The 24,817-nt window shown below is 44.7% G+C and overlaps 1 protein-coding gene across 6 annotated transcripts in view; it reads right to left on the reverse strand.

Annotated features, from left to right (window-relative positions):
* Positions 1-24,817, reverse strand: part of BCAS3 (BCAS3 microtubule associated cell migration factor) — a 300,455-nt gene that overhangs the window by 154,980 nt on the left and 120,658 nt on the right. For all 6 annotated transcript variants that reach the window (XM_068210669.1, XM_068210670.1, XM_068210671.1 and 3 more), the window contains 3 exons: positions 23,554-23,654; positions 20,390-20,586; positions 18,488-18,585 (listed from right to left, as the gene is read on the reverse strand). In XM_068210669.1, coding sequence (XP_068066770.1) covers positions 18,488-18,585; positions 20,390-20,586; positions 23,554-23,654 — 396 coding nt within the window. The remainder of the gene's footprint in view (positions 1-18,487; positions 18,586-20,389; positions 20,587-23,553; positions 23,655-24,817) is intronic.

Here is a 24,817-nt window from a genome sequence, read left to right on the forward strand (position 1 = left end):
TGAATTTTGGAGTTAGCGAAGTAGCTATTGAAGGAGCATGGAGTATTCGGTTAAGGGGACACACTGTGCTCCAAAGTCCAATCTTTTGAGCACTATAAATAGATGGTTTAGGAAAGTTAGGGCCGGGTTCTATTAGAGGAGCTGCTAAACCAGAGCGTGGAATGCAGCAAAAATATTCCCTCCACCAACGGTGCTCCATTACTTCAAAGAATTCAATATACCCAGCGCTCCCTTCCCAGAGATGAAAATCGTCATTTTAACTTGTCTGGTCCCACTCCACTTAAATGATCCTTTAATTTCCTTTCTGATCCCGAGCCCTCAGGTGCCCGGGGTCGCATGAGGAGTTCACAGCTCCTCTGCTGAGCTCCTGATCCTCTCCCCAGCAGCCCTTTCCTGTCTCGCTCTGCCTTGCGTGCTCCGCTCCCCGGCCGCATCAGCTGCCAGCCTCAATCCCTCTCCTGGAACGCCCCTTCCCCCTCCAGCCCGGGCCTGACATCCGGAACTGACTTAGGAAGTGCTCTAATGGTTACCAAATTTTTGGGAACTGCCTCAGCTTTTCGGAGCTGAACATGTGTTCAGCGCAGGCAGCATCCACCGGCACCACTTGACCTCACGGCAGCCTTCGACTTGCTGATTTTTCTTTTCTCCTTTTATCCCCCATCTCCTTGAAAAAACAAGAAAACTTTTACCAGATAACACATGATGTAAATGCAAAATTATGTTGTGAAATGACTGCAAACATGCTGTTTTCCAGATGTTTGACGAGACAGTAAAGAAACAGCACAAAGAAGGGTCAACAGTTTCCGTCAGAGACTCTGCTGGGTTCCACATGAAAAAAAAAAACCCAAACCCCAACATTCAGATCTCATAAATTCAAGGGGTTCTGCACAGCTGACAAGCTATTTAGGCTTTAAAAAATAAAACGTGAGGTTCCTCTGTCATCTGCCAAATTTCACTCCATCCATAGGTGGTTAAAAGCCATTTGACTGTTAACATTCTGTGAATTTCCTAAACCCATTATTGCCTCAAATACAAGAGACTGCCTGGGAACCGCTGCTCCTGGGAAAAGCTATCTGAGGTAAGCAGGGCTGCATCCTCTGCTTATAAACAAATCTCCTTGCACAAGCCCAAAACTTCGCAGGAGAAAACGATCAAAAAGAGTTGGAAGAAGAGATGAAAGGACAGAGCAGCTGCCAGGCACTTCCCCTCATCCCCACCATGCCAAGAATGACTGACTGTTGCCACAAGGAGAAGCAGCTTTTGTTCTCCAGCAGTTCATCCCAGCTGATGCCAGAGGCACAGACAGATCACCCTGGCAAGCTGGGAGCAGGGGACATCTCTGCATCCATCCATCAGCATCGGCAGGGCTGGAATTCCATTTCTTTCCAACTCTGCTTCCTCTCACAGGACACAAACCCGTCCTTTTGGGCCAGCACATCAGGAGCAGTGATTATAAGATTCTTGCTACTCTTTTCCTCTCTCCCATTTTCCAGTCAAGCAATTTTTATGGAGTACACAACTTGTGATGGGCTGGGTGATGCTTTTTACAGAAATTCAACAAATTAATCTTGAATTTCAGCACATTCCTACACAGGAAAACACCAACCATAATTCACAGACAGCTCTGCCAAAGTGGAAGCTACAGTTCCAGACCCACTCCTTTGTTAGCGTGGGATCCACTCCGTGCAGGATCACACTGGATGCCTTTTAAAGACACGTGGCTCAGTCCCACTGTGATGTCTGCATGGTTCCTGCAGCTCAGCGAGGTCAGGCTGCTGCTCTGAAAGCAGCACAGCCTCTGTGCAAGCTCCCAGCCTGCACCCCTGAGGTTCTGCATGCAAGGAAAGGCATCCCACGAGGATCTCCTGCACGAGGACACCAGCGGTGTGATCACAGTGAGTTATGGTTTGTCTTTATGTGAAAGCAACACCACTGAAAACACTTTAACTCCAGACAGAGCATTCATGGATGTCTCTGAAACTCCTGGTTCTAGATGCACTGATCAGTTCCCCTGCAGACAAACCCCAAGCCCACAATGAATTCATTCACTGCATTCAGCAGCCAGTAATAGCCAGTAGTTGGCAGCACGGTCCCTCCACCTCAGCCACAAGCCTTGGGGAAATCTCCCGTGTCTGGCAGAAATCTGCATCTGACGGTATGTTAGGAACATATTTGTTCTCCCTCTCTGCAGTAATCAGGATAAAAAGCTCATGTGCTCTGCCTGCCTCACTGTCAAAGCAGGATGTTCCTCTTCCACGAGAGTCTGACACGAGAGGAGCTGAATTTCCCTGCGCTACTGAATCAATAAAATCCACAGCTTGTCTTTTTCTGTGTTATTACAGCACTAAAATATTGCAGGAATTGAAATATATACTTAATTTTATTTACAGTGAAGGAAATATTCATTTGGTTGTGAAAGAGTTAATAAGGAAGAAAATCACACACAGTGCGTGTTAAAGGTTAGAGGAATAATCAGTCATTTGAAAAACACTACATAAACATTTTTCCGGATGCAATTTTCAGTCCAAGGATACATTTCCCAGTAGAAATCAGCAGCTAAAAAGGAAATCATTTAGTCTCCATAAGTGCCAAATTGTATCCTGATTTTTCCTGGTCTGGCTCAACTTTCAAAACTAGTGGTTCAACTTCTGCAATCTTTCACCCAATGACTATATAAACACATCCTTATAAGACAGACATAATCCTTGGGTGGGCCAATTTATGTTGGATTATGAAAATACTTAAAGTACAGAATTGTATAATGACTGTTGTCCTTTGGTTTCCACTAAAAGGAAAAAAAAAAGCCTCCGACACAGACAGTCTCTGCTCCTTCCAAGGGCTCTCCGTGACAGTTGTCTCTGGCAACTGTGTCAACATCTTCTGAAAGTGATTAGGTACCACTCAATTTATTATTTAGTTATCACAAGCTCTGTTTTAATGACACCTAATGTGACACGTATCTATTTTGAGCTTTCACGTGCAGAAGGAAAAAAAAATAATCCCTGGCAAATTGTCTGCACGTCAACGTGGTGAGTCCCTGCTGCACAAGGGGAGGGGAGGGGGGCGAGTTGCTCCCCACCCCAGGCAGAAAAACAGTTCTCACTCTCAAAAATCCTCTGGCTACTCTCTGTTTGGTTAAAGGTTATATAAATAGTAGCTTTAAGAAGGATAAAACAATCTCCATACAAAGCAAACATATTCATTGGTAATTTATTGCTGCCTGATGCACACATACACATACCCAAGTATAGATGTTAAATCCAAAAAATTATCTGTTCCTGCCCGCTTGTACTTCCAGTGATGGAACTGAGGAACAATGGAAACTTTTATTCTTTGTGGAAAGGTAAATTCTGTTTTTTCACTTCCCCTCTGAAACTCTAGAGTTTTTACAGGCAACTACAAAAGTCAGCGTGTTAAAGCCAACAGTATCCCATCTTCAACACTTACCATGTGGTAGAACAGAACTTTCCCTCCAATGTATAAAGTTATGTGAAAGAAGACATTTTTTTCAAGTCTACAGAGAGTAAAGAATAAATTATAGTGATAAGATCTGGAAAAGTTTGGTTGGAAGTTAAGAGATTTTCACATCTGTGTCTACACATCCATGTCTTGGGAATAATGTATCTCGAGTACCAGTCACATAAAAATGCAAGAAATTGTTCCTCTCTCAAAGGCAGCCAAATCATTCATTGTACTCATGTCTACACTTTGACTGGTAGCTTCCAGCAGAGATCTGAGCTAGCAAACTACAAGGTTTCCCCCTGATTTCAAGCCCTGACTGTTTAACGTGTGTATGCATTAAAAAATGCATAATTAGTAACATATACACAGCTTAATTCACCATGGCATTATTTCCTCTTTGAGCTGGAATACGTTAATTTATTCATGCTGCTCAAACATAAGCTGAGTGATAGTGCAGGGACTCTGCCTGTAACACCACGAGCCTGATTTATATCCCTGCAGTCAGTGACCATCCTTCCCTTTCTTTCTGAGGGCTTTGGGACTCACTGCTTTTCCAGGCAGATTCTCACACTGTGCTGTGAATAACAGCCCAGTGTGATGTCAACAAGAGCTGAGAAATTACTGCTCATTTATTTAAATAAACGTGCCACAGCCTTTCATGCCTGGTGCAGAACACTTGGATGCATCCCCTGGCAGGAACAGGAGGAATTGAGCTGTTTGAAATGCTCCTCAAAGCTTTTCTGAGCCAGCTCAAGATGGGAGAACAGCTGAAAATAAAGCAAAATGTGCAGCCTAACCCTGTATGGGCACTGCCCCGTGTCCAGTACAGCTGCTCAGGTAACAGAAACATGATGCACACCTTGACACACATTCCACAGCTTTATGTCCATACAGAATAAAATTATTTCAGCCACCAAGACTCCAATGCTTTCCTCTGGCTGTCTTGTATGATGTATGATCTGCTTACACAGATTACATCATGAACCTCTAATTCACAGAAATAATAATTAACAAATACCTCGTATTCCTGAGAACACACACTGAGATCCTCCAACAATGAAGCGTAAGTACCTCAGATGCTCACTTTATCCTAATTTTTGACGGGGCTAAACATTCCAACAGGTTCAGCAGGGCAGAACTGTAGCAGGCACACTAAGAAAAGCCCCAGTAGCTCTTTGAGGCACCAAAGTTTTTGTTCAAAATGAAGAATTTCTGGCTGACATATTTCACGTTCCTTTTGGATTTAAAACACCCTGCTCTGAAAGCCACCATTATTTCCAAGTGAAGAAAGAAAAGGGAATTTGCCCCATTTCTCCCCACTCCTCACTCTGCTATTGTCCCCTGTATCTATTTCCAGGAAGCCAGATTCATTAGGGTTAATCTGCCTACTAAATGAATAAACAAAGGATTTCTCTGTCACTGAGCGGCCAGGTGAGCTGATATCATCTTCTAACACAGAAAATCATCCGCACAAGTACAGCGCAGGAAATTACCTGCTGCAATCCCACACCTGGGATCATCTGGCAAGTGCCTTAGAAATGTTGAGTAGATGACTGAAATCAAACTAATTATGTGGGGCTTTTTTTAAAATGCAGATCTTCTATCAGGAGGAAAAAAAAGACCTTTCTGAAAATGTGATGTAAAAAGGTCTCGAATGTCTTGGTTTACCTCACTTGCTAAAAATGCAGAAAACTTCCTCAGATTAAAACGTTACAGGATTTGTGTAATTAAAATATTCTGCTGCCTCACTAATGACAAGTCACCTCTGGCTGTCTCCAGCAGCGCCCACACTGCAAAAACATCCAGGTTTACAACAAAAACATCCAGGTTTACAAATCGTTGCCGTGAGAATCTATTGAAAGATACAGAAAAAGGGATCTAATGAAGCTGACACAAATACAATTTCTAACAGTACAACATCCACCTGCCCAGGGAACTCCTCACACAGACCCAGCTCCAGGTGCTGTTAGTTCTCACATTTCTGGTGGGGTTCAGATCTTACTTTCCAGATCTTTGCTTCTTGTGGAGGAGTAAATCAAACCATGGGATGGTCTGGGTGGGAAGGGACCTTAAAGATCATCAAAATTCCCACCTCCTGCCACGGGCAGGAACATCTTCCACTACCCCAGACTCCTCCAAGCCCTGGGCCTTGGACACTTCCAGGGATGGGGCAGCCACTTCTCCAGGCAAATACTGACAGATATCAGGACCAGGAAGAGAGGGTGGGGGAATTTACCAAAAAATTCCAAAGATGAGACAGGAACAAGAATTCCTTCAATGCAGGGTGTGAGCTGTGTGTGTGTGTTACAGCAGAAGAGGAACCAACACAGGGATTAAGAACTACAGAAAACACTGTGACAAAGGTGGAAGATGTGCTCAGCAGCTGTGACTGGAGGCAAGAGGAAAATCTGAGGAAAAAGGAAACAAAAATAGGAGAAGTCTCAGGATTCAAAGAAAGAAGGCACAGCTGGGTAGAAACATAGGCACAAATCCCAAAATTCAGAGCTTGGCAATGCTATGGAGGAAGAAAGGGCAGGATTTGAAACTTTGGGCTGAATGCTGCTCCCTTCCCTCCTGCAAACATGGATTCCATTTGATGTTCCTTCTACAGCAAGCAAGAAGAGATAAATTAAAATTGAGAACCTAGAGAGGGCTTTGATCCTATTGCCTGGAAATATGTATAAGGATATTTTCTCCAGACGTACTTTTGCTGCGTATGGAAACCAAATGCTGACTAATCATACAAACCTTATGGTGCCTGAGCACAGCTGGGATCTGCAGCAGAACACTGTCACAAGGGCCCAGGAAAATGGGGAAACCCAAGAAGACTGCTGAGAAAGAGGAGAAAATGGTGATCAAAGGCACTGGAGGCCTGATCAGACAAGAGGGAGAGTTTCTAGCTGGTGAGCTTTTAAGATCCAATCGACACATTTGTTCTTGTAGTACTGAACTTCAACAGGACAAGTAACGATTATCCCTTTTCCAAGAGAAAAAAATGATCCTATCTGAGACCTGCTGACTCAGGACAGCAGTAACGGGATGCAAAAGGCTGAATTTTGGTTTATTGGTTTATAGAAAGCAGCAGCTGGCAGGGATGGAGCCATTTGGAGCTGTTTATCAGGACATGGCCTCATGTCCCAGGCACAGACAGGGATGGGACGTGGACAGAAGCTCAGATGTGGCACCGTCACTTGTGGTGATGGCCAGGGCACAGTCAGGGCTTCACAGCTTGAGTGTGCTGAGAATATGGAGGGTTTAATTTCTCTAGGTACTCCTTATCCTCTGAAGTGGGAGAAATACCAACTCAAAGAGCAGCATCAATTCTTGCTTTTCACTTAAAGTGCTCATCAATGCGGCACAGCTAATTAATGCTTTCAATAGGTGTTAAAAATTCCTGGGCTGCAAGGCAGCAAATGCATTATGAGCAGGCAAAGGCAAGTGGCTACAGTTTAGAAGCACAAAGGTGAGATAATGGCCTTCCACATCACTGAACTGTCAACCTCATTTAGCACAAAGCCTGGCATCTGGAGACTTCAAATCATACAGCCGTTTAAAAATATATAGAATGTTAAATTAAATGACAAACACGGGACATGTCACCTTTTAGAGGCAGAAATGTAAAACCAAAGCATATGTTCTCCAACTGTATTTGCTTCAGGATCAGCAATATTGTTGTAACCTCATTAGTTTCCTGACTTGGTTTTAAACATGCAAGGATGGATATACAAATAAGTTACAGGTCCTCCACGTGATATCCTCAGTTATAAGTCAATCTTTACCAGCAAAATAAATTAAGAACTAGAAGTTTAACTCTTGTGGAAGGTGAAGACAACAAGGAAAAATTTCTGCAAGCTGTTAGGGATGAAACTCCCTCTGTATTTTGAGATCTGAATCCAAGAGATGAGTGCAAACCCAGTTTCATGAAATGAGTGAAATCCCAGTTTCAATCCTACATTTACAAGCACACCCTGTGGCTCTGTGTGTGTCAAACTGTCCCTGCCAACCCCAGGGCTCAGAGGCAGCAATGGACCCAAGCTCAGGTACCCTGGACCAGCCTGGCTGTGTGACAGAGCCCAGGCTGTAGCTGGATCCTCACAGGGCAGCTTTGGGTGTTGGCACTGTGTCCTGTCACTGCTCTGGTGGCAGTGCCACACCAGGGCAGCTCTGTGGGACGAGGGGAAGGTGACAAACCCCAGTCCCCAGCACCATTGGGTACCCCTGCATGGTGCTGCTGCTCTGCACAGCCCAGCTCCATGATCCCCTGGAAAAGGGGGCAGCCCCCATCTGCCACCTCCGTGTCCCCCTGGTAAAGGGGGCAGCCCCCATCTGCCACCTCTGTGTCCCCCTGGAAAAGGGGGCAGTCCTCACCTGCCACCTCTGTGTCCCCCTGGAAAAGGGGGCAGCCCTCACCTGCCACCCCCGTGTCCCCTGGAAAAGGGGGCAGCCCTCACCTGCCACCCCCGTGTCCCCTGGAAAAGGGGGCAGCCCTCACCTGCCACCTCTGTGTCCCTCTGGAAGAGGGGGCAGCCCTCACCTGCCACCCCCGTGTCCCCATGGAAGAGGGGGCAGCCCTCACCTGCCACCCCTGTGCCAGCTCGGTGTCCCCCTGGAAAAGGGGGCAGCCCTCACCTGCCACCTCCGTGTCCCCTGGAAAAGGGGGCAGCCCTCACCTGCCACCTCCGTGTCCCCCTGGTAAAGGGGGCAGCTCTCACCTGCCACCTCCGTGTCCCCCTGGAAAAGGGGGCAGCCCTCACCTGCCACCTCCGTGTCCCCCTGGTAAAGGGGGCAGCCCTCACCTGCCACCTCTGTGTCCCCTGGAAGAGGGGGCAGCCCTCACCTGCCACCTCTGTGTCCCCCTGGAAAAGGGGGGCAGCTCTCACCTGCCACCTCCGTGTCCCCATGGAAGAGGGGGCAGCCCTCACCTGCCACCCCCGTGCCAGCTCGGTGTCCCCGTCAGGAGCCGTGACCCGGAGCGGGCGTTCGCACTTCACGCCTTGCACAATCCCTCACTGAAGGGTTATTAAAAGGCCATAACTGGGCCAATCAAGCTGGATTTTATTTGTTCATGCACAGCAGTGGGGGAGTGCTGCCTGCTGATGGCACTAAACAAAACATCACAGCCCCAGTCCAAACTCTCCCAGCTCCTGCTGCAGGAGAGGATCAGTTCCCAGTTTAACAGAGAGGGCAGTGCTAGAAATGGCCACATCGGATAGGGCTGGTGCCCCTCCACCTTCCCCTCCTCAGCCCCTACCAAAAACCATTTCATAGCACGGGGAATACTTGATACCACCTAATGATCACCAATTAATAATTTCACTGAGCCCTGACCCAGAACCCTCCCAAGAACCTGCTTCCACAGGGATGGATTACCTTCCTCTGCAGAACTGTAGGACCAGCACAAACCAACTGCAGTATCATTTATTTTATTTTTATCAGCGAGATTCACAAAGTTTCAATCACATTTCATTGGAGAGAAAGGAAAAAAGCATGAGCCAAACTTTGAAATAAAATCATGAAACAGTGAAGCATTGCTGGCAGTTCAGCTTACTGGGCATCAAAGTTTAAACTTTGCTTTCAACCTCAGTTTTCCAAACACGCTGTCAGTCACCATAATATGGGTTAAAAATAAGAGAAAGCAAAGATGAAATGTAAATGATTTAAATGCATGCATATGTTCTTTTGTAAAATGCATAATGCAGCTGCAAGATTTTTCCTCATATTTTGGACACAAATCAAGGGGGAAATGGTTCACTTATAATACAGTGAATTTTTTATCTAACTTCAGTGCTAAGATGCAGCTCCCTGCAAGCGTTTCTCTGTATACTGAGTGTTGGTTTGCTTTTATTTGTTTTTTTTTTCCTAGAGTTTAAATACAAACACCAAAACCAAAAAGACTACCAGAGCACTTTTTGCTTCTCCAATTCTTTCATGGCAACTTTCTGCTTGTAAAAATCCACCAGCAACACAAAAACTTTGCAGATGATCAACAGCCATTTACTACATCTTCTATTCAATCACAAGTAAAAATATCCTTACTTTTAAAATATATTTTAAGTGATAGGCAAAAAGTAGAGCACACAGCAGCTTGTTCAGCATTCCTGCTGTAAATAATAGAGGTTAAAATCCCAATTAATGGGAATTGCAAGGAGCTAGCAAGATTCTTACTGCAGCAGTGGCTTCCCCTGCTTTTTTGCATCGAGGTAAAATTAAGTAGGTAGCATTTTCCTGGAGTGAGTAGTCCGAATTCTTTGCAGTGTCCCAAAATTGAAAGATGCTACGAATGTGTCACTTCTCACACCAACAGCACCGGGGAAACGCAGCACAGAAGGGGGTGGCAGAGCCAGTTCCCAAAACTCCCGCTCCTCCAAGCCGTGCCAAAGCCTCCCAAATGCAGCAGCTCCCCTGGATCCAGGTGGGCTGAGGGGAGCCAGGGCCAGCTGGGACACACGGCCAGGCAGGCGAGCCCTGCTCCTGAGCAGATGTGAGCTCCAGGGAAAGCAGCTGTGCCAGAGCCCCCAGGGTGCTCCACACCAGGCACAAAGGGCTGCAGGGAAATGCCAGGGAAGAAAGGCTTGGAAGCCTGGGATTTCAGGAGAGGATGGTCTGCACCCCAGCTGACCTGGGGACATGGGATTTTTGATAGGACTATTACAATCACAGAGCTTATAAAATGTATTTGGAAAGGCTTTCGTGTTGGTTTTGGGATAGGATACGAAGGCCCCAGGAATCCACTCTGAGGCCTTAAATCTGTGGCCAAACTCCAGCAAAAACCATATGTTGTTCATATCAGCACCTTTTGCTTTTCCCTTGCTCCATTTTCCAGGCCTGAACCGAGCGGAGCCTCGGGGCACCAGGGCTCAGGGACCACCTCTCACCTGGACAGATCCCAGGATAACGATGCCAACAACCCCAAACCTGTTTCCTGTCTTTGCTGACTGTGCCCTGCTTGTTCTCACCTCCACAAGGGGAGCAGCACCAGGCTGAAGCACAGGGAGTGCTTGGCTTCACGTGCTCCCTCAGAGACTCCATGTTCCCTTTGGAAGGAGGAGATCCCAGGTGGGCTGCTCCAAGCAGGAATAAAAGCCCCACAGCTGGAGGCTGGGACCTCCAGGACTCTCCTTGCACACCAGAGCAGCTGAGGAGGAGGATGGTGACAATCAGGGGCTCCATTCCCTGCTCTCCGCAGCAGCCACTTGCTGGCACCAGCTCTGGCTTTTCAGAGCTCTCCAGCCAGAGCTGGAGCAGTAACCAGCACCCAATTCAGCCTGGGTTGTAATAAAAAGTGAAAGTTAAAAGCAATGCAAGCAGCAGATAAAGAACTATTAAAATCTGGCTGGGGTGATGCCAGGGATGGAGTCCAAGGCAGGGGAGGAGCCACAGCTCCAAGCCAATGGGTATTCCACAGTGGTGGATAATTAAGGAAAACAAAATATTTTCCATCTGTTTCTTTACCCCTTACGTCACCGAGGCAATAAAATATATACACAAGTAAGCACCAACAGGCTGCATTTCAACTTAGATATAAATATTTATTCCCAGCAGAGAACATCTTTACTCCAGCGAGTGGCCAGGGTGAGGAGGCTGTGATTGGAACACCCTCAAGGTTTTACACTCCACCTTAGAGTAGATGAAATGCCTGGCTAATTTATCATGCCAAACAGCTCAGTTTGATGTGTCATATCCCCAAATCCACACTTCTGCTCACTCATCCTTATCACACTCTAATGGACAATTGCTAAAACCTGCACCTTTTGGATTAACACTGGTGAAAATAAGTGCTTATGCTGACATTACATTAAAAATTACAGCAGGAGGAAGCTGAAAGACAAAAGGAAGGGTCTGCAGAGCCCTGAGGACAGGGGCTGATGTTCTGGAGCACCTCCTGAAAAGAGGGGAGGACGAGCTGGAGGATCTCAAGAGGATCAGAACAAGAATCCTGGTGGCTGAAACCATTAACATCTAACAGAGACTGCAGGCCAAAGTGGCAACAAGAAATAATGAGGCATATTTAGATGTTTTCAAAGCAAACATGGGAAATGGTGAGTAAATATTCTGAAAGATAAAGCCTAGTTAATGAAATCACAGAATAAAAATGTCTCTATTATAAGCTGATTACAAATAGAGCTTTCCCTGAAACAATACTCGCTCCAAAATTCAAATACTCTCTTAATTTGCACATCCATTTTAAGGCCATTTCAGGCAGTCTAGATTAATAGATGAGCTTAGAACATGTTACAAGCTTATAAAAATATAAAGATTTGCAAAATGCTTCCTTTAAGCAGTGTAGGAAAAGAGCAGAAATGTCAATGCACACGCTGCCTGCAAATACCAGTGGTGTGTTATTTCTGTGCAATCTCTCAAAACACAAGTACAGACACTGAGGTTTCTGGATCTCTTGTAAGTTTAACAGTAGCTGGGAGCTCTTAGATCTCCAGCTATAATAAATATTGTATCCTACAGGAGCCCATCGGGAATCTCAGCTCATGTGTTGTTCCACAGAAGATTGTGGTGTCAGATATGATTAGAATCAACACTTCCCACTTATTCAGAGCTTTAAAGCTACCTACACACAGCATTAACGGCTGTTAATGAAAGATAATTAAGGGGCACATAAGAATCTCATATTAATAATGAGTTTTTGTTAACTAGCACAAAATACCCAAGATAACAAGATTATTTCCCCCCCCCCAAATAAACCCATGGCATTTCTGTGCTTACACCATGCTCTAGCCCACTGCAGTTTTTCAGCTGACGTGAACTGAAGGTGGCTTCCCCAGCTGGAAGTTAGTGGCTCACACTTGAGCAGTGAGACACTGCAGAGGCTGCACTAATGGAGCCCTGTACACGCGTCAGGCAGGTTGTGTGACACGGGAACAACTGTCTGGGAGCAGCAGCACTGTGCCAGTGACCATTATCGGGGCCCCTGGGGGCCCCACTGCAACTTATCTTCCCGTGTGAAGAAAAACCCCATTCCCCTGGATTTGGTTACGATGCTGGGGAGGTCACAGTTCACTCAGGGAGCTGTGACATGACACAGGAACTGCCGGGCCAAAATTCACCTGGGGTAGGCGAACAAGGAGAGCAGCACCTCCAGGAACCTCAACTGCTTCAATTCAAATTCCACCCAACACAGCAGGGCCTAGGCATTGCTGATTTTTGATTTTCACTTGCATCAGTGAAATCAGATGCATGCAGCACCGTTTTTTAAAGCTGATACAGGCTTGGTTTGAAATGCAACCATCTTAGAAGAGTTGAATTGCTTCAATCGCACTTAGACTGCTCAGCTGTACCACAGGCAAACTGGGACGAGGAGTCTCCTCTGTGCCTTGCAGGGTAAAAGCTACCCCACATCACCACATTGTGCTGTGGGGACTGAGCTGCCACCTCCAGAACTGACTAAACCACCCACAATCATCACAGGGTGGAAAATTAAATCAGTCTCTAATGATTCTGCTGCCTTTCACTCACTGCTCCCATGCCTGTCCTCTCCAGTGTACTTCTCCTGCCTCCAGAAAACACCCACCAGTGTTTCAAGACATTAATGCTACTCCATGTATCCCTGCAGCTGAGTCTTTTCCCAGTCCAGGCAATGATCCAGCAGCAAGTGCCCTGTCAGTAGTGTCAGGTCATTTCAATTTCTCCTCACATCTCCCCAGTCTATAGGGCATAGCTGTTTGCAGATGTAATCATGTACACTGCACTGGCATCTTGGAGCCTGGTGGAGTCAGCTCTGTCTTAAGGCTCTCTTCAAAAATCATCAGATAGCATTTTCTCAAATTAGATGGAATAAATCAGGTTGAAAACATTCTAAGTACCAGAATTTTGCATTATGCAGCTCATGCACACACATACTTAGCAAGGCAGACGAGCTGGATGGAGAGAGAAAGAGCACATGTGAGGAAATAAAGACACCTGAGATATCCCACATGGTGTCACTAGTCAGGGAATAATACATAAAATGTTAAGCAAATAGGTAACATAATAAGCATTTTGAATAGATACATCACTAGGACCGACACAGAAGTTATCCCAGGAAAGAAACATAACTTAAACTCATGTAAATTTAGGCTGACAGGATGAGTAACTACAAACCAAGCAGTGCTGGGTCTGTTGTGTTGTGTTCCTGAGCAGGTGACGGCCCCCAAGAGCAGCTTGTTCTCTGCCCATTATTAAAACCTCTCAATTACTGTGAAGAACAGCCCAGGGGCCAAACCCCTTCCTTGCCTTCAAAGCTCAGCATTATCCTGTGCAGCCCGGAGTGCAATCTCTATCTGCCACAACAAACCACCTTTATCCCATGCAGGTAATTACAGGTTCAGGTCAAGGACTGCAGCCCGGATTGATTTCACGTCCCGCAGCCCTGGCTGGCTCCACTCGAGCAGGGCAGCTCGAGCAGCCGTGACACCGGAGCTCCTGGAACGGGAGCCCAGCCCTGGCTCAGCCTGGCATTGATTGCCTGTGGCAGCAGGGACAGCCTGGGAATTCACCATGTTGGTGACTTCATCTGCCAGCTGCATTCTCACATCTTTACTACCTGAATAACTGATCTGCACTGCTCCCAGGCAGCACTTTGTGGTGTACAGCGTTTGGGAATAAATATTTGATTGTGCATACAACAGAGAGGAGCTCAGATGGTTTAAGGTGTGACAGCAGAAGTGTTTATTAAATTCTAAGTGAGAGCATTGCTGGACAGTAAAAATTTGTCCCGTGGTCTCTGCCTCACAGGTGTGGTGATGAACAATAAAAGGACAACTCCCTCCCCCACAAAGCCCCAGTCAATTCTTCTGTTCATTAAACCCTCTGCAGGCAGAGCTCTCTGTCCATGACCAGCCAGTCACACACAAAAGAGAGGGAAGTACTAAATTACAAGCTGATTTTAAGTGGGCATTGATTGAAGTAACCAGAAGAGAGCTTAGTACTGTCAGAGTTTCATACAACAGTAATAAACAATCTTCATTAAAAAATGATGTGTGCATCCCCCTGCAGCACAGCACTCACCAGGTTTCAGTTGAGAACATTAAGGTTCCCCCCACCCCTCACACAATTAATGAGAAAAAGAATCCTCTGGATCTTTTTCTTCTACAAATTAATTTTATTCATTAAATAATGCCATTCACTGAAATCCTTCCCACTCAATTTTAGCATTTATTCTAGGCAAGAAAGAAACAGATTTATGATTCTATTCTGTGATCTCCTCCCAGCAGGAAAGGAAGAGGTTGATGCAAAAAAAGAGATTAGACAATTCCTCTGTCAAGGTTCTCATCCTCCACTAGCAATGCAATCAAATCATTACTTGGCTGATGGGTAAGTGTCCAAAACCTCTTTGTGTGAGGGAATAAACAAGGCTTTCCATAGACAGACACACAGATGCAGCCACTTCTCTTAAATGAGCAGGACTGAGTCACTGAGCACACCTGAGGACCTGAGGCCACACCTGGGCCGCAGCTGAAGGGAAACACTCTGTGTGCACTCAGTGCAGCTCTGTGGGCAAACTCACTGACCAGCAACTGCTGCAGAATCCTTTCCCTGGAGCTCTTCCAGCTCTGGAAGCTCAGAGTTAACTGTACAGACGTCCTAGCCTGCCCATACCCCTGATTTGTGCATCATTCATCATTCAGAGAGTCCCACCAGGTTTGATTTTGCAGGTATGTAACACATATGATGTATGTCATTCCTCCACAGGTTACAGAATGAAAATTCACAGAGATGCCTGGTTGGCTTGGGTGTGTAAAGAGTGTGACCTTCAGCTGCAGCATCACCTGCACACAGGAGGGCTCTTTAAGGTTTCTCTTTCATTTCTGGGCTCATAAATAGAACCTGACTTACTAAGGCTTAACCCACCTGTGTCAAAGGCAAGCCCAGAGCCTGAGCATACCCTTGGGGAGGAGGGACAGACACCCTCTGCTTGCTGCACACAGTGAGCAGCTCCTACCTGAGCAGTGGTTCTGCTGCTGCATTATCACCAAAGGCTTCCTGCTTTACTAAGATTTAAACTCACTCTTGTCCCCCTTTAACATTTCCAGCTGCCAATCTGGAACAGCATCTGGAATTACAGTGCATTTAATCCTTGAGGGTATATTCTCTCTATGATGCATGTGACTAAAATATGTGCATTGAGGGATAAGTGTCCAGTAGCTTTAGGTGACTGAATTTTTGCAAACTTTTCTTGAAAAAAATAAACCAGAGAAGAGTGTCTTGGGAGAATTTTGAGTTGAGAGAAGCATACTGTAATATACATTTTTAAAATATATCCAAGTACAGATTGTAAACCTTTACAGATTGTTAACCTTTACAGATTCAGCCATCCACCTTGAGAATGCCACTGTAAATTTTCACTATTGATTAACAGCATTAGAGTTTTGCACTTTTTAAATGAAGACTTTTCCAAGTGATCTTATGAGATTGTCTTTAGCACACGACAGTTTTACAGACACATAAGGAAAAAAAACATACTTAAAAAAAAAAACAACCACACAAACTGCCTAATAAATGCGCCAACAAATTGTCACCAATGGGGAAGAAGGAAGGAAGCTATTGGGAATGGCAGAAGGATAATGGGAGATGATAAACATGTACTTGAAGTCTTTTGATAGGAAGGAGAAGTGATGAGTCAGATAAGCAGAGGCGCCACAGGGGTTGCATCTCCAAGCAACAGGCAATCAAAGCTCCAGATAAGCATCTTCATAAAGTGCAACAGGCCCCAGTGCAGGGGCAGAGCTGAACAATCACTTCCTGGTTCAGCTCAGGCAGGAAAAATTTATGACCTACTTAAAAATCCTTCAAACCTAAAAATGTCTTTCCCATAAAGAACATCAGCTGTGTAGGGCATGCCGTGGGAAGAGCAGGAAATGAGAATACTTGGAGTGGTGGAGTGGAACACAAAAATCCAATGCTGTACATGAGTGGTGTTAAAACCAAACCCTTCCCATCCACAGCTGAGATTAATGGAGTTTTCTGCACATCTCAGAGGTGGGAGGAGAAGAAAATAAGCATAAAATACTCTTCTTTGCTAGGCCCTGTTATAAGAACAGCTTGAAATCTCAAAAACAGTGTATATATATTTTCCTTGTGTCTCCTTTACTGTGCAACAATTCACACCCCTAAACCACCACACAATTTAGAATCTGAACCCCTAAGTTCTGCATGGGAAAGAGTGAGGATCAGGCAATACAAAACCTGCAAAGAGATGCTAAAATCCCTGAATCAAAAATCAATTCCAACCCAACCTGTCTGGGTGAAGTAAATAAAATACTGCCATCAGCAGGTCCCTAACAAAACCCATGTATTGTTTACCAGAAACTTATGAAGTGTTACAACCAAACTGAGTCACTGCTGTGCAGTAAATATATTTTCAGTGTCCTAACAATGTATACAATGGATTTTGGCAATTTTAATATAGACACACATGTTAAAGGCATTACAAATGAGGCTTCATCACAATCACATGAGTCAGTTCATATTAAAGCCCCATCCACACCTCAGGAAAAGCTGCTTAGCATGGAAGGGGCACAGTCCTGTGTGTCCATTGTTTCTGCTGTGGATGCAGTAACTCAGCTTTAGGAAGTGCTACAGTTACAGAATGATCACCCCTCAGAATTACTGCACATCGCTGTTACAGGTGAAGGCACTGCTCCTACACAGGAGGGAAAAATCCCCACCCTGATAATGCTGATATCTCTCTCTGTATCAGCTGATAGTGAGGCACAGCTCTGCCACTAATCACTCTGAATCTCAAGTGTCACATCTACAGCCTGAAGCACTCCTGTGATTCCAACTTGGAACCTTTTAGGAGCAATAAGCATAGATGAACTAGGCAAAAAAAACCCATAATTGATGCATTAATATTTTCTTCTGTATCAAACAATTATTTTCAAAATTACTTTGCTATGTAGTAAAACAAACAAAATTCCCCGTCAATAACCAGCACCAGATGTTTGTCTAAGCCCAACAGGAATTAATTTAACAACTTTTAAATATTTGAAATGGAATTTATAAGGACAATTCTCAATATCCAAAGTAAATGTGGTTACTATTGAACTCTGTTATAAACACATATATGAAATATCCTGTAATACCCAAATTAATTCATTTGGCAAACAATGAAGTATCCTGGACTCAGCATTTACATCAAACAGCAAACAGCGTCTGAAACAGGAGCTTTTCTTTTAACTCTCTTTAAACCAACCTTCAGAAACCCCTTTCTGTATGTGTTACAGTCTCTTTTTACAGTTTAACCTCAATCCAATCAGGAGTCTCCAGGGATTTTCAAATCACTAAAGATTAAAATCCTCTCCGACTTGACTGTTTGACTAATGCTGTGTGTTTAATAATTCTACTTGTGAGAGATTTTATTTGACAAAATCCTGCTGTGTGGACCCTCAGACGCTGTACAGCTGCACTGGAACATAAAACTCTGCTGCTGCCCTTGTTTCTTTAGACAGGCTGTTCCCCAGCACTGAGGGGAAAAGAGAACTTTATAGTACATCTATTACTCTGTTGATATTAACACAACCACTGTAGTATTAAATCTACACACTCTTTTCAGAGCAGAGCAGTGAAAATGTGCCTATTACACAAACATTAGATAAACTCTCCTGTTGTCCCGACTGTTCACAGAAATCAATTACATTTATGATTACATTTCAATGAAAGCTACTTTATAAATGAGATGGAACTGTAATATTCTATGCTTTAGGCATTCATTAATAAAAGCATTTCAGTGTTAGTATTTGTAAATGTTCTGCTTTTTAGTTTAGGCAATTTTTAGCATTCTATAGCTCATGTTAAACTTTACATAAATAGTGTGTCCACATCTTACCACAATGCTGTGACTTCACATTTGAGTGGTAAGAGGGGGGGAAAAAAGTCATCATTATGGCAGGATTGAGTATTTGTATGAGACAGCACTTACCCTGCAGTGCAGAAAACCAGGACAGCTTTGATGGCAACGATTAGTACACATGTCACCAGCCAAAACAAAAGAGCAGGTCGATGACTATGAAACAGAAAACAAGGGGGTTCCTACCTGAGGTAGCATCGATGACCGTGGAGACGCCGCGCCGGTCGGCCGCGGGCCGCGGTGACCCCGGCATGCTGACGGGCTCCGAGCGCACCGGCTGGATCCTGGCAACCACACAAACCACACGCTGAGCCAGGCTGGGAAACACCTTGAAGATCATCAAGTCCAACCTATGACCTGACACCTCCTCATCAACTAAACCATGGCACTGAGTGCCACGTCCAGTCCTACTTTTAACAGGTGCAGGGATGTGACTCCACCCCTCCCTGGGCAGACGAGTCACAGTCACCACTTGGCCAGGCTCAGCAGGGCCCAATTCCACACAAACAGCTGGGACAAGCAGCAATTTTATTGTGAAATGGCTTAAAAGCTGTTGGAAACTTCTGGTTTCCCTAACTTGGTGCAGCTGAGATTGGGGCAATCCACCCAGGGACTCAAAGTGGGTATTCCCAAAGAATGGCTCAGATGGGAGCTCTCAGGAAGCCTCAAAGGAATAAGCTCAGCCTACCCAAACTTGGTTAAAAAGCCTCCACTGCCCTCCTCAACAGCAGAATTTGAAAGACCCATTTGTAATTGTTGATTCCTTTTGTAACTTAGATCGGTATTACTAATTTTTGTTTCTGCATTCTTTGTGCATGTGTATACATATATATAGATAAATATATCTGAGATCGTTGACCCCCGGCTCAGGGAAGAAATGATGATGTCTGGTTCCAGATCAGAAGGCTGAAGGATAGCTTTAGTAAAACTACACTATATTACATTAATATACTATTTAGAGAGATACTATCCTATTCTACATACTTACTTCGTACTTACCTATCTAAAACTAGCTAGCAAACTCATCACTGCCTGCTGAGAGTCCAACACAGCTGGATCCCATTGGTCACTGACCCCAAACAACCTTCACCAGAATCCAACCCAGCAATCACTGCAGGTGAACAATCTCCACACCACATTCCACATGGGGAAAACAAAGGAGCAGAGATAAAGATTGTTTTCTCCTCTTCTCTCTGTGCTTCTCCTGAGAGACAGAATTGTGTCTCTCTGTCCAGAGAATGTGAGGGTCACATACATATATTAAAAAAAATTGACAGCCACATCCTTACTCAAGGCAGTAATTACACACAAGGAAAAATCACACATTTCAAACCCATGGATTTCCAGTCCAAGGACAATCTGCCCACTTTTCATGGGCTAAGTCATATTATCCATCTCTCTTGCTTTACTCCTACGAGTTTCAGACACCGTCCCAAACAATCCAAGTCCCTACCACAGAACTTTGGATGTCAAATCACATGCAGAGTCAGGAGCATGGAAACTTGTTAAATCTGGAGTTACTGGGCAGGACACAAACATTCAGAGCATAAATCTCTTCTACAAAGCACCAGTAAATGTAAACCCACAGTTACCTTCGCTCTCCTTCCTTCCCTTCCCTTTGCCTACCCCCTGCCCCCAATTCCAAATCAGCTAATGTCCAAAACCAGATTAATTAAATACATGAAAAATAATTACAAGGAAGGAAAAAAAGGAGTGGGAAAAAACAAAAGCAGGGAGGAGGAAAACATTTCAGAAGTTCACTTACTGTTCCAACACACTGACTGCTGTCTAAATTCATGGCATAAAGCTCCCACTCATGTCTGAGAAAATGAATTTATTAAGCAATGCAGAAACTGTGAAAGGCAAGAGGACACTGAGCAAGGCCACCAGACTTTGTGCTGTCTTTGCCTGCCATGTGCCCAAGAAGGGGCAGCAAAAGGAATCTGAGCTGCTTGGCCTGGATGGATTTTTCTCGTTGGTGCATCACGCACTCTTCCAAGACATTCCTCTGGACAAGCCTGATAAAAACTGTGACATATCCTACACACAACAAATGTGAGACAGCTGGGAAATTTGATTTATTTTTACCTGAGGCTGTTGAGATCGAGATCATCTGTGTCAAAGTCCAGGAGAGGCTGCGGGGTGTCGCTGGGCCCGTGCGACTGCAGCACGGAGGAGCTGGAGGAGATGACGGTGGTTTGGCCTGAGGGATGGATGGTTTTGAACTGGAACTGAGGGCCCATCCACAGGCGTCGATGAGGCCCAGTGTGAGTCACGATTTCCACCTGTGGGAAGGGGATATGGGCAGTGATTAACACAGAGCTGCAACTTCATTTAATGAGGGGTTCCCTTGGTATGCTGGACTCCTGGAGTCCCGCTGTTCTCAAGTGAAAAGGGTGTTCTGAGGAATGTTTAACAAAGCAAAACTGGGGGTGTCTTTACTAGAGAATGATGCTTCAGCCAAAGCCAAGAGCTTCTTGCAGAGACTTGAAAGCTCATGAACCACCAGCCTCAGGACACTGAACTCCAGCTCTTAAATTGTTCTAAAGATCTTCATCCTGGCCACCACTTCACCTGATCCTGTTCTTTCCTCCCCTTGCCATGATGAAATACACCCCAAAACTTGAATGCTATGACCAAGAGGGACACATTTCTGCCTGAATCTGCATGGAGCAGAGAGAGGAACCAAGAGCCACATCCCCAGACATCTGCCACCCCGAGCAAGGCGAGGGAAGCACTTCCAGAGAGCTCCTTCCAGCTTTGGTACAGCTGCTTTGTGGAAGTTCACAGCTTAAACTGCTTCCCATGGATACAGTGAGAGCTGGATTGCAAATCACAGCTCCTAATTCCTGTTGGCACATGTGAGGAGAGGCTGGCATGGAGCATCTTGTGGAAAGCACAAGATCCATAACCCAGAGCCATGGGAAGAGTGCTGGGATGAGCCCAGGTCACGCTCAGCACAGGAACAGAACCGTGGATGTGCCACACACAGGGTCCACACAAACACATCCATTTAACCAAAATTCTGACAATTCAACAGAAGTAGGGTGTTTGTGATCAGGAAAACTGTAAATAAAAGGGTAAACAAAGCATACAACTTCTGTAATCAACAGAACAGAATCATTAAGATCATGGAAAGATCATGCAATACAAGACTAAAAATCAAAAAGAGCTTTTAAAGATCAGTAAAAGGAAAGATACAATGAAAATATTAAGCTCTGGTGTACTCATACTTCTAAAACAGAAAATAGATTATGAAGTTCCTATCAGTGTCTGCTAAAACACCAATCAGCTTCACAGCAGAAATGCAAACTATCGAGGGAATCCATGAAAACAGATTTTTGTGTAGGTACATAGATGTATACTAGTAGTGATTCTCCATCTTTAAGGAGCAATTTGAAACCCTGGATGATGTCAGTTCTCTGCTAATGTCAGACAACAACCACAGCCTATGCAGCTCTATTTCCATCTCTGCATTTAGCTCAGCCTAACTCAGCTTGGCTGCAGCCATTTCTGAGGCAAGTAGCTTTTATGTAGCAGCGTAAATTAGGCCACAGATAAAGTAATCTGTGTATTTTAAGCTTGAAACCATCAGTGTCACAGAGCCGAGAGGTAAACAGATGCCTTTGCAATTTTACTGAGGCTATGGCCAGATGTTCCTATTCACTCTGCTGTTGTGTGCAGGACAAACATATTGTATCTACTTCCCACTGACAGCACACATTACCCACTGTTCTAATTGAAAAGTTGAAGTGAAGGGCGGTGTTTTTTCACTGCTTGCTGTTACTGTTGATAACAACACTTTAATTTTGAAAAACATCCTTGCACTTTAGGCTTAATCTGAAGTGGCTTGCTCGGGGAGCGCCAGCGTCGCCGTGCTCCAAGGGCTCTCATCACTCCTGCTCTCAGCAGGAATTAAACATTGCAGGAGCATTCTCAGAATTATCTGTGTTCTGTGACATCACTTGGGAATTTTTTTTTCCCCTTTATAAATATATTTACTCTTCTAGAGGGATGGATGTGGAGCCATAATGAAGGTTTACCATAATCTCTTTTTCCCTGAGGTTTCACCAGAACATTTAAATAAGGAAATACCTCCAAACAGTCCTGGACAGGTGGAAAACTACAGGTGAAATCTGGTCCCAACAAGCTCAGAGATAAAATTCCTGTTGACTGCCCTGACTGAGAAGTTTCATCATCTTTGTGCTCTGAGAAATCAGACACAGCACAAACAAATGAGACACCTCCACGTGGAGCCACATCTGAAACCTCAGACAGGTAAATGAATTCACATGACTGGATTCCCCAGTGAATGCTCCTCCTGGACAGGTCCATGTGGAAACCTAACCTCTCATTTCAGGAAAAAGCTGTGTATGATTTATTCACCACTGGGAGAAGCAAATCCCATCCATAAATATTTCATATTTATGCCATACACCCCAGCAACACATTTAATGCATCACTCCCATAACAATGTTCTTAAACCAGAGGAAACCCACCTAATTTGTCAGGGTGAATTCCATGGATCAGGTACCTTGTAATTGCTTTGGCAAATCCAGAGCATTTGTAAATTTTATTTATTTATTTAACTCTAACCTTTCATTTCTAACAGGAACTAATTCTCAGTGTATTATTCATGACCTACATTCTTACACTGAGGTTCTGTTTTGAGCCAAATGGTCAACTATTTTCTGAGTTCTTACAGAGAAGCTTCACTGACTGAGACAAAGCAAGATTGGATAACAAGACAAAGATTAGACCTGAAGATATAAAAATCTTCCACCAAGCATGATAGTTTTAAAGCAATGCAGTATTTATATCTGGCCAGATTTCACAGGAATTCTCAGTAGGAAATGATAACCAGGAAAGGAAGGAAGTAAACCAGCTACTGGCCCCTTTTTATGGTCAAAGGAAGGTCAGCACCCAAAAGGCACCATCATTCTGCCAACTTCCTTCATCCCTGTCCAAAAAGGACCATGCCAGGAGAAAAAGGGAGGCAGGTCACTTGCTGCTGCCAGCTGAAACTTCCCACTTCATGCTGAGCTTCCCAGGGATGTGATTGTGTCAGGAGTGCTGGGGCTGTATCTGGTTTGGGACCATCAGATCCATCCCCACGCTCAGCAGTGGAGTCAGTTTTACACACAGCAATACTCTGGCTGTGGAAGTTTACCTCCCACTTGGAGGAAAGCTGTGAATTTTCCTTCCAGTGGCTCCCATGCTGTTTCCCTGACCTGGAAGCCCCCAGAGCATACCTGTGACAGCCACTCCTCATCCTCCTGCCCGCTGTGGTCAGAGGCCAAGCTGTCGTAGGACTCGTGCCGGGTGATGGGCCCAGGGCTCCCCGGTGGCACCACTGGAAAAAAACCCACAAACCACAAAATCAGTTAAATGCTTTATTTAAAAAAAACCCAAAACTTTTAAGATAAGTTAATGGCACAGCAATGTACGTTTTCCTAAATCTGTGACAACAAATTTTCTATAAGCACAGAAAGAGCTCAAATATTGACATTAAAATGATGAAAAGATTCCTGCTCTTTGACTTGGATGTATCCATACAGCCACCAGGACAACCCACTGGCTCTTCTTCTTTTAACCTGAAGTTCTTAAAATACCAAAGTATTTTTATATTCCCACATTTTATAATCAAGGATTTTAAAATTTTTAAAAACTGTATTATTGCAGGCTTGACCTTTATGTGTCAAGCTTCCAACCACTAGAAATTTTTACAGCCATGTAGTAAACCCCCAATAATTGGGGTTTTAATGGTAAAGCAGACACAATGGTAGCCATAAATACACAATGGCGCCTGTGTTATGTAAACAGCTTTGCATATATCCATACATTTTTTGGAATGAAAGGATTTCCATCCTGTTTTGTGTGTCAGTATCTGAAGCTACGGAGCCATTTTTCACACCTCTGGATCACAGAGTGTCCATATTCTCAAACCTGCAATGTCTCAAATTCAGCTCAGTGCACAACTTATGCCAGAATTACTCCAAGTGCCAGAAAACTTAGGACATATTCTTACAAAGGATATCAGGTTGGATATTAGGAAAAATTTCTTCACTGGAAAAGAGTGGTCAAGCAAAGGAATAGGTTGCCCAGGGAAGTGGTGGAGTCACCATCGCTGGAAGGGTTCAAACAATGAGCAGAGATGGCACTTCATGGTATGGTTTCGTGGGCATGGCTTGGACTCAATGGCTTTGGAAGTCTTTTCCAACCTTTTCCAATGGTTCTGTGCTTCTATGATAAAGCACCAAGTTTTTCCCATGAGATATATTAGGAAGAAATTCCTCCCGGTGAGGGGGGGGATGCCCTGGCACAGGGTGCCCAGAGCAGCCGTGGCTGGCCCTGGATCCCTGGCAGTGCCCAAGGCCAGGCTGGACAGGGCTTGGAGCAGCCTGGGACAGTGGAAGGTGTCCCTGCCCATGGCAGGGGTGGAATAAAAGATCTTTAAGGTCTCTTCCAACCCAAACCATCCTGTGATCCTGTGATCTGCCATTTTCCTTGCAATCC

Source organism: Anomalospiza imberbis, chromosome 20, assembly GCF_031753505.1.
Source record: "Anomalospiza imberbis isolate Cuckoo-Finch-1a 21T00152 chromosome 20, ASM3175350v1, whole genome shotgun sequence".
In the NCBI taxonomy this organism is placed as follows: Eukaryota; Metazoa; Chordata; class Aves; order Passeriformes; family Viduidae; genus Anomalospiza; species Anomalospiza imberbis.